Source organism: Musa acuminata, chromosome BXJ1-5 (genome assembly GCF_036884655.1).
Source record: "Musa acuminata AAA Group cultivar baxijiao chromosome BXJ1-5, Cavendish_Baxijiao_AAA, whole genome shotgun sequence".
Taxonomy (NCBI): Eukaryota; Viridiplantae; Streptophyta; class Magnoliopsida; order Zingiberales; family Musaceae; genus Musa; species Musa acuminata.
This window is the reverse complement of record NC_088331.1, coordinates 19,626,121-19,636,990: the sequence shown is the minus strand read 5'-3', so window position 1 is coordinate 19,636,990 and position 10,870 is coordinate 19,626,121. Positions and strand designations below refer to the sequence as shown.

Here is a 10,870-nt window from a genome sequence, read left to right as displayed (position 1 = left end):
AACATGATGAGGTAGTGGTTTCTCATATTAAAACAAACTAGTTAAAAGTTAGTTAAAAGTTAAAAGTTAAAACAAACTACCTCATGCCTAAATCCACAGTGATCATATTAAAACAAACTAGTTAAAAGTTAGTCAAGGCCCAGTGTTCAGAATTTTTGATTAGTAGGAAATTGAAGCGTCAGATAACACTTGAACATTAATTATTAAGGGGCTACAAGTCCCTCCTAGCACTGTTAATAGCTGCAGCAGCTACCTATTTCTGTCTGTTGATGATGTATCTGATACATGTAGCCACAATTAATGATTCGAGTGAGTCAATAATGAAATCAGCACTATTTTGGGTTGTGGAGAGAACTTAGATGATGAAACAGCTTTTCTTAATATAGGGAAGATTTGGTACCATAACTGTGTTTTATATTTAAAAATACATTTAGGATAATTCTGAAATTTTGAAACAAATGCTATCTACTCCTATGATTACAGAAATAAAAAAAGAAAAAGGATATTGTGCATCCAATTGATGATAATGACAAATTGTGCTTTTACGGAGAGATATCAATGAATAACTTAATAAAAAGATAATTATCAAAACAAATAAATTGATCTCATAACCATCCAAGTACAGGCCTTATACTCAAGTAACTTATAGAGAGAAGCCAATTGTATGGTCTCAAAACCAAATTAGATATTCCTGTTTGTTAGGTATAGCTAGAAAGAACACATAACATGCCACATACTAAACATCTTGCACCCTTGTGGTTGTCATCTTGTTGCTTCGGAGTAAAGACAAATATATGTCATATTTTCTTACCAAAATTTGTTGTTTTGTCTCCTAATTTCATAACAATTTTTTCAAAAGAGAAGCAAAATGAAATAACGTGAAAGAATTAAAAGAAAAAAAAAAAGCAACTAATGTTCACTATTTTGGCACTACAATACGTTCTTAGAATTCCTCATTTCCATTCTATGGACATATTTCCTCTTAAAATAAAGCACGTTCAATAGTAAACAAGAAAAGCTAGTCTCGAGTTAACACGAAAAGAAAAAGAAATTCACGGTAAGAAAGAGAAAAGATTTGTAGGAAGAGGAGACGCCGGAGGTGAAGAGCACAGGGTGTGGAACCGCCGTCTTGTTGCAGCGCCGCAGCCCCACATTGCCGCTTGCGAGATCCTCCCCCAGGCACAGCTCCCGGTTCCCGCCCAGCTTAAGCTTGCTGCCGAGGCGGCCCACGAAGGCGGCGGAGAACGGGAGCCGGCCGCGGAGACCGTTGTTCTCAAGGTTGATCTCCACCGCTGACCCCTCCATCCTCCGGAACTGCTCCGGCACCTCCCCCTCCAGTTTGTTGTTGTCCATCGCGAGGTATCGCACGTTTCCCAGGAGTAGCCCCATCGACGACGGGATGTTCCCCACCAGGCCCAGCCGCGACATTCCGATCCCCAAAATGCCGCCCAGCTTCTCCCATATTTCCGGGATCGTGCCACCGAGGGGGTTCCTGCTTAGGTGCAACTCCCGCAGATTTGCCATCTCCGCCAGCGCCGCCGGGACGCCGCCCGTGAGCCGGTTGTCGCTCAGATCCAGGAGCTCCACCCGCCGCAGTTGCCCCAGCTCGGGCGGCACCCCGCCGCTGATCCGGTTAGAGCCGAGGTCCAGCTTAACAAGCGTCGTCATCCGTCCGATCTCCGCCGGTAGTACCCCTCCGATGTGGTTCCCCCACAGGTCGAGCACCTTCAGAAGGCCCAGTCGGCCGATGGACCCGGGAATCTCACCGCGGAGACGGTTCCGCGACAGGACGAGCTGCTCCAGTTGTTGTAGGTTCCCGACCTCGGAAGGGATGATCCCGAAGATACGCGTGCCGGACACGATGAGGCGCCGTAGGCGAATGAAGCCGCCGACCCGGCCGCTGAGGCGGCCGGCTAGGGATGGGTTATGGTGGAATACTAGCTCTTCGACGGCAAGGGAGAGGTTCCAGAAGTCCCGGGTAATGGAGGCTCTAGCGGTGGTAAAGCAGTTGTAGAAGAAGAGCCTGCGGAGGAATGGGAAGGAGGAGAGGGAAGTGGGGATGGTAGCGTTTACTCCGCAGGCTGGGTTGGAAGAGAAGTCGGAGAGGTAGCCGAAGTTGAGTTCGACGATGTGAGGGGAGGCGTCGGCTTTGGCGGAAGAAGAGGACGAGGAGGGAAAGAGGTCGCAGACGATACCGTGGGGACCGGAGAGGCATAGGTCATCGGGGTACAGCGAGCGCCAAGGAATGGAAGGGTTGATGGACTCGAGGGCAAGGTACGCCGCCTCCCGCTCACCATCCGGCAGAAGAGGAAGCGGCGGCTGATCTTCCGCTGTGGCGTAGACGACGAACGCAAGATGGTGATGGAGGAGGAGGAGGAGGACTAGGAAAGACCTGAGCAAGGAACAATCGACCGCCATGGAAGAAGAATAGAAATGGAAAGAGTTGGAGAGAGGAGGAGGATTTTGGATTTTATAGAACGAAAAATTAAAACGGAAGAGAGAAACAAGACAGTTTTTCAAAACAATATTGCAATTTCGAGATGACGGATACGCCCCGGTCGGGAGGGTGGTGACTGACTGGGTATGTGTAGTGGACGGAAGCTGCAGCAAAAGACTGCAACGAGATCAGCGTGTCAGGTTTAAGTAGCAGTGTAGGGAAGAAGTTGTTATCCCCAAATGACCTTCTTGCCCCTTAGACTGATGACTTATCCACCGTTGGATTGGTCATTAAATCAGTATGGACAGACCTTAGAAGGGAGTGCGAGGCTCAGCGAAATAATTGTGACGGGTAGATCCGTCATTACACTCCTGACTCGTTCTATTCTTAGCCGTACGCCTTCGTTCCGGTGTGATCCTGCTCTCATAGTTTATTGCTGGTGTTTCTCTGTCTTGTATTTATTTGTGATGTTCTCTAAAAGGTCGAGATGCTATTCTTTCCGAGTTATTGAAGATGGTTGTCGTGCACACTGTTTATATAGTCTCCCGAAACGGAAGCGCGAATAAGCCCGACAGCTGTGAGAGTTCGTCGCATCATATTGTACTTGGCAACAACTTTCTGGTCGGTTCGTCGAGGAACCTAATCAGAAAGTTCTTCATCCCCATCACATCGCTATGTTGTGCCCGAAATACCCAATGAAATCAACAAGACTAATAGAATAATGATCCGACCAAAATAAATTTGGTCTCATGCTGTGCTACTGGAAGCTCAGACAGGGCCCGAAAGCTTCGAATCACATGGCGCCAAAGCAGGGTGAGATTTGAAGGGTAATTGTGTAATTTCAGACTGTTCAACTTTCGTTTCTAAATATTGGGGTGGGGACCAGGTCCACGTGGCGGGTGGTGGGGGGCAAAGGCTGCCCACAGCCGTCGATAGCACAGTGACAGGCCTTGACGAAGCCCCCCACCTTGTTTCTCATCTTCGGGGTTGCGACCCCAACAGCTAACGGACAACGCACGCACATCACTTCGTCCTTGCGCAGGAAGTGAAATCGCTATGGACAGACCTTAGAAGGGAGTGCGAGGCTCAGCGAAATAATTATGACGATGAGGGGAGAAGCCATGGGAGATAGTGATGGACGATGAATGATGGGATTACGAGACACGGGATGGGCTTCGGGCAAGTCGAACTTCTAATAATGGATGGTGCGATTTAATGCCCGTCGTGAGGAGACGCCACATCAATAGGCGAGGTGATGGTGGTAGTAACAACATATGTTATGAACGAGACATTGTAAGACCTCGTCGATTTGGTTATGCTAAAATAAAAGGACCCTATCTACTAGTTTCCATGGCACCCAAGAAGACTCTTACTTGTCTTGTGTTTGCACTCGGTGTTGGGCTGATAGCCCATATTCAGCCCATGTGGGTTTTATCAGCCCACAGCCCACACCCTCTCTTAACCTAACCCTAATTAAGATTAGGGGGGTGTGGTGGCTGCGTTTTAGAGGCAGATTAAAGCTATAAAAAGGCAGCAACAAGACAGATCTTTGAGGCCACGGGATTCCAAAGAGAAAAAGGAGATCAAGGCAGAAAAGGAAGAGAAAGAAAGGGAAGAAGACAAGGACAACGCAGAGAGACTGTTCACAATCATCTAGCAGTGTTCTCATCTCAGGTTAGATCAAATCTACAGTAGACTCTTGCTGTGATTACTTGGGGAGGTTTTAGATATTGTGGGCAGTGACGTGATCCTTGTATCCCAGTTATTCTCTTGTGGTTGTTGCTAGGGTTTTAGGCAAGAGATTGAGATTTGTATATTCATTATTCTCATAGTGGATTATCTCTAGTTTGCCCCGTGGTTTTTACCCTTCACATTGAAGGGGTTTTCCACGTATATCTTGGTGTTCTGTTTGATTGTGTTTCCATTTTATTCCGCTGCGTATTTTGGTTTTCTAGTATTTGTTCATATACAAAGGTTATTCCTCTTTTTATCCCCATCAACTGGTATCAGAGCGGGGTTTTGGTGATTTAATTTTTGTATTTAAACATGGAGGCCAGTAATATTTCTCGCATGATTAGTTTAAATAGAAATAATTGGATGATATGGAAACCAAGAATGAAAGATCTCTTGTATTGCAAAGATTTGTATGGACCTTTGCAGGGGGATAGTGCAAAACCTACAACTATGACAGATGATGAGTGGAAGAGGTTAGATCGAAAAACAATTGGGTTTATTAGACAGTGGCTTGATGATAGTGTCTTTCACCATGTTTCTACTGAAATTTCTGCATATTCTCTTTGGAAAAAATTGGAAAGTCTCTATGAGAGAAAAACAGCTGGCAACAAAGCTTTTTTGATCAGAAAACTTGTGAACCTAAAATATAGAGAGGGTGCTTCTATTGCTGAGCATTTGAATGAAATGCAGAGTATTATTAACCAGTTATCCTCTATGAAAATGTCTCTTGATGATGAGTTGCAGGCATTGTTACTTCTCAGTTCATTACCAGAAAGTTGGGAGACACTGGTGGTTTCCCTCAGTAATTCTGCGCCAGATGGTATTGTCACTATGAGTCAAGTAACAAGCAGTTTGTTGAATGAGGAGTTGAGAAGAAAGAGTTCTGCAACATCTCAGAATGATTCACAGGCACTTATCTCAGAGAACAGAGGAAGGTCAAAGTCTAGAAGCAGTTCACGTATGGGTAGGAGCAAGTCAAGATCAAGAAAAGATATTGTTTGCTATAACTGTGGTGAGAAAGGACATTACAAGAACCAATGTAAGCAACCTAAGAAGAACAAGAAAAAGGGAAAAGAAGTGGAGTCTACAGAATCAAAGGATAATACTACAGCTACAGTGCAGGGTGGTGATTATTTGATTTTGTCTCCTTCTGATGATATTTTTTCTTGTGTGTGTCAGGATCTTGAGTGGGTGATTGACACAGGTGCTTCTTATCATGCTACACCTCGGAGGGAGTTTTTTGCTACATACAGGTCTGGAAACTTTGGTGTTGTCAAGATGGGCAACTATGGCACAGCAGACATCATTGGCATGGGTGATATCCATTTAAAGACCAACCTTGGCTGCAAGTTGGTACTTAAGGATGTGAGGCATGTGGTTGACTTGAGGCTAAATTTAATTTCAGTTGGAAGACTAGATGATGAAGAGTATGAAAGCAGATTTCACAGAGGGCAATGGAAGCTCAGTAAGGGTTCTCTTGTTATAGCTAATGGAAAGAAATGTCATACTTTGTACAGGTTGCAGGCTAAAGCTTATGGTGAGCAGTTAAATGCTACAGAGAAAGACTTCAGTATGGAGTTGTGGCATAGGCGATTGTGACACATGAGCGAGAAGGGGCTGCAAGCTCTTTCCAAGAGAGAGGTATTACCAGATCTCAGAGGTATACATCTGAACCCTTGTATTGATTGTTTAGCTGGTAAACAACATAGAGTTTCATTTGCTAGTGCTGCTTTGTCTAGAAAAATGCATGTCTTAGACCGTGTTTATACAGATGTATGTGGTCCTTTGAGGACAAAAACTCCTGGTGGATCTGTTGATGTTCTTGGTATAAGTGGTGCACTTTATTTTGTCACTTTTATAGATGATTTTTCTAGGAAAGTTTGGGCCTATGCTTTGAAGACCAAAGATCAGGTTATTAATGTCTTTAAAGAGTTTCATGCCAGGGTTGAAAGGGAGACAGAAAGGAAATTGAAATGCATAAGATCAGATAATGGTGGTGAGTATATAGGATTGTTTAATGACTATTGCAGGTCATATGGAATCCAACATGAGATGACAGTTCCTGGTACACCTCAGCATAATGCAATTGCAGAGAGGATGAACCGCACCATCATGGAAAAGATCAGATGTATGCTTTCACAGGCCAAGCTACCCAAAAGGTTTTGGGATGAGGCTTTGAGGACTGCAGTTGATGTGATCAACTTATCACCATGTACAACCCTAGATGGTGATGTTGCAGAGCATGTATGGTCAGGGAAAGATGTTTCCTACAGGCATTTGAAAGTGTTTGGTTGTCGTGCATTTGCACATGTTCCAGATAATGAGAGGTCCAAGCTGGATGGTAAGTCTAAAGAATGTATTTTTCTTGGTTACTCACATGATCAGTTTGGTTACAGGCTTTGGGATCCAGAAAAGCAGAAGGTGTTCAGGAGCAGAGATGTGGTCTTCTTTGAGGATCAAACCTTTGAGGATTTGAAGAAGAAGGCACCAGCCAAGACTTCTGTAGAAGGATTAGCAGATTGTGACCCAGTTATTCCTCCAGTATATCAGGGTGATGGGGGAGATGCTAGTCATAGGTGCCCAGCAAGCCAATCACGTGAGTGATGGCACGTGTGACTTGATACAGAATCTTTTTGCTTATTATATTTTGGCGTATATCACTTTATAACTATTGCATAAATGCATATATATTGTGATGTCCTTGGATTTGTGCAATGGGAATCGGATCGTGATGAGATCACGATAATGAGATCGATTCACCTTTAAACACATATCCTAAATAATCCCGGTCATAGGTTACTCGAGAGGGACATCGTGATAACCGGATAGACTGGTGTGCTGTATACCCGTCCATATGATGGATGCAGCTGGTCTCATAGCTGCTCGTGTAGGGACACTAGGGATACAGTACAGGTGCTCATTGGAGAATGAGTTCACTGATTGATCCGCTTACGGAATGCTGGATGGTTGATGATGCCTTATTGTCAAACAACGATTCCGTAGTCCTAGTGGTGTATCTGGTTCTTAGACTTGAGACACCAAGGATGTCCTGTATGAGTGCTCCACTCTTTGATACCAGACTTATAGGTTTGACTGTTCCCAGATCTAGTACAGCTGGTCATTGGGAGTGGTAGTCGACCTTACGAGGGCTATTGAGTGTCGATAGAGGATCATCCACTCTCGGTATCATGAGAGGAATATCCCATGTGTTCTTGCTCAGACAAATCCCTGGCCAGGGTCATTCGGGTTGAGAGAGAAAGAGTTCTCCGGGAGAATCCGATTAGAGCGAGACTCGAGTAGAAACCGTATGGGTCTGACAGCACCATGCTCGATATACGGTCTCTGGGATATTAGATGGATGAGGGACTATAGGTACATGGTAACTGAGGACAGACAGGTCCAATGGATTGGATTCCCCTGTATCGTCTGGGGACTACGGCGTAGTGGCCTAGTACTTCCGTAGTCGATGAGTCGAGTGAATTATTACAGAGATAATAATTCACTGAGTTAGAAGGAGTTCTGACAGGTATGACTCACGGCCAGCTCGATATTGGGCCTAGAGGGTCACACACATATGGTAGGCATTGCGATGAGTAGAGGTTCAGATATGAGATATCCGACGGAGCCCTTGTCTTATTGGATGCAGATCCAATACCCACTAGGGAAAGGACCCATTAGGGTTTTGACACGGGATCTCTATAAATAGGAGGGATTCACAGCCTCATAGGCTAGAGTCTTTGCTTGCCCTTCCTATTCTCCTCTCCCTCTCCCCTCAGAGTAGGCCTGGAGTTTTGAGGAGCGTCGTCGCAACCCTGCTGTGTGGATCACCGCTAGAGAGGAGGACGCTTGACCTCCTTCACCCTCTCCTAAGGATCTGCAAGGAAACAGGGATATACGATCTCCCTAGGTAACACAATCTCTATACGCAGTTTTGTGTTTTTTGCGAATTTTGCGCACCAATCTTCGCACGACGACGAACATCTTTTTGGGAATCGGGGATTTTTGTTTTCTTGTTCTTCCGCTGCGCATATGATGTCGCCCCCCTATGATTTCCCAACAGTGGTATCAGAGCCAGGTTGTTCGTGCGAATGATTGGTTTTGAACTGCGTGTGTTGTGTTTAGGAAGAATATTGACGTCAAAATCGTTGACGCAAAAGCAAGGAAGGGCAGCAACAGTTGCTGCCCTCGATCTGCATGCCTGCAGCTAGCCGCAGCCGCAGCCAGGCAGCACAGCGCCGGCGCATGCGCAAGCGCTGTGCCTGCAGCAGCCGGCCGGCGGTCTGCTTGCAGCAGGCTTGCGGCCGGCGGGGCTGGCAGCCCGCTCGGTAGAAGCGCCTGCGGCCACGGAGCCCGCGGGCAGAGGCGCCGCGGGGCAGCAGCGCGGGCTGAGGCACCGCAGGGCAGCGGCGCCTGTGGCCGCTGCTCCCACGGGCAAAAACCCCGCAGGGGCTGCCGCCAGCGAGACAGCACCACCTGCGGGCGCTGACTCGCGGGCAGAACCGCCCGCGGAGGCGGCGGCGCCCACCTGCAGCGGCAGCGACCCCAGCGGGCGTGCCACCTGCAGGCGAGGGCAGTGCCCTCGCCCTCGCCGCACAGGCCGCCGCCAACAGGGTGGCGGCGGCGGCGGCGCAGCAGCAAGGGGGAGAAGGGCATTAGGGTTTTCTGGGCAAAAAGACAGTTTTGCCCCCTCGGAATTTGAGAAATTCCAGTTTCTGTCTTTTGTCCAAATTACGAAAATACCCTTAGGAATTTAGAAATTCCCTATATATCCCTGATTTCAGAAAATATTAATTAATTAAAAGGTTTAGTTGATTATTATTTTTATTATTATCTAGTAGTCCTACATGATGATGATTATTTATACATGTGATGTATGATGAGTGGACGGATGATCATGGACCGTGTGATGTGTGTACTTGTGATTATTATTATTGAGGTCTGCGAACCTCCATTATATTTCTCGTTTATTGTCGAGGCCTGCGTGCCTATGATTAAGTTGTAATCACATGAGGAGGCGCAGCGGGAGCGTGGATGCCATAGCGGGACCCACGAGACGGACGATCGTGATGCATGGAGATGCATCAAGATGTCGACGGAACCGACGAGGACGAGATGGACGATCACAAGGCATGGAGATGCACCGTTGCACACATAGATCTTGATGTGAGTGATTAGGCCTACTGGCTCGGGCCTAATCATATTAGGTTGTGGTCCATGATCATCTGGTGTGATTGCTTATACACATACTAGATATGTATATATATTTGCATGCGATGTAGATATATATTAAATATGTATATGTGTGACATGTCATATTAGGAGACCAAATCATAGAAACATCTCTCGATAAAATTAAGTCGGTAAACGTGAGGCAATTAGATTGACCCACGTGGCCTTCCATCGTTATGAGTAGGAACCGAATCCCGGTGTAGGTTGAGTTGGTCGAGTCCCTCGAGACTCACCTATATCGCGATTCGCTATCTTGCTTACGACATAGAGATGTCACCGGTGACCTGAGGAAATGATATGCTTGGTCGAGTCCCTCGAGGGTATATCATCAAATCAGACTCATCTTGTAACGAAGGTGTTGACTTAACCGAGCATCATGGTTGGTCGAGTCCCTCGAGGCCATGGTGATTCGGAGGCCGAACAGGACGGGAATCACAAGGAGTTGTGATCGGCAAGAGTTGTCTACCTTTTAGGCTTAGTGTGATTGGTCGAGTCCCTCGAGGTTACACTAAGACGCTGATTGGATCCTGATCCCCACTAGAAGTCTGCCGGAGACTTCCGTTTCACGTGCTGAGGGTGTCGCGTGACTCGTTAGTAAAATAGTGGGAGCATATTAAGATAGAAGTCCATATCTTGATAGTTTATTTCTTGCAAAATCTGCATGTTATTCATTTTTGCTACATCTTTATTTTCAGAAAATGTCGTTTTCAAATCCCTTACGTGGCATACTTGATGTCAACCGCCTCACTGGTCCAAATTATACGGATTGGCTCCGTAACTTGAGAATTGTTCTCACAGCGGAGAAAATCGTGTACGTCCTTGATACAGTGATGCCTACGCCCGAAGAAGGAGCAAGCGAGGATGAGATCGCTCGCTACGTGAAGTACATTGATGACTCCACTCTTGCTCAGTGCTATATGTTGGGCTCTATGACTCCAGAGTTACAGAGACAACATGAAAAGATGGATGCCAGATCCATTCTCCTACATGTCCGTAAATTGTTTGAGGAACAGGGAAGGACTCAACGATATGAGATATCCAAGAGCCTTTTCCGCGCTAGGATGACTGAGGGGACACCGGTTCAGAACCATGTCCTAAAGATGATTGAGTGGATAGAGAAACTCACAGGTCTAGGAATGGTCCTAGAGGATAACTTGTGTGTGGATATTGTGCTTCAGTCCCTACCAGATTCCTTTTCACAGTTCATAATGAACTTTAATATGAACAAGCTTGAGGTGACTCTCCCAGAGCTCCTCAATATGTTGAGGGAGGCAGAGAGTACTATTAAGAAAGAGAAGCCAGTTCTCTACACTGGTGAGACCAGAAAGAAAAGGAAAGCAGAAAGGTCCCTTAAGAAGGGAAAGGGCAAGGGCAAACAAGGTAAAGCAAAGGTTGCTAAGAAAGACCCAACAAAGGACAAAGGCTAGTGCTTCCACTGTGGTAAAGATGGGCACTGGAAGAGAAACTGCA

General features: G+C 46.2%; 1 protein-coding gene across 1 annotated transcript; it reads right to left on the bottom strand.

Moving 5' to 3' along the window:
* Positions 1 to 1,029: 1,029 nt before the first annotated feature.
* Positions 1,030 to 2,418, bottom strand: LOC135673913 (piriformospora indica-insensitive protein 2-like). The gene has a single exon (XM_065183313.1). The coding sequence runs from the start codon at positions 2,416 to 2,418 to the stop codon at positions 1,030 to 1,032; it is 1,389 nt and encodes a 462-aa protein (XP_065039385.1).
* Between the last annotated feature and the right edge of the window lie 8,452 nt (positions 2,419 to 10,870).

Excerpts from the sequence above, each read along its gene's own strand:
- LOC135673913 (XM_065183313.1), bottom strand. The coding sequence starts at position 2,418 with ATGGCGGTCGATTGTTCCTTGCTCAGGTCTTTCCTAGTCCTCCTCCTC.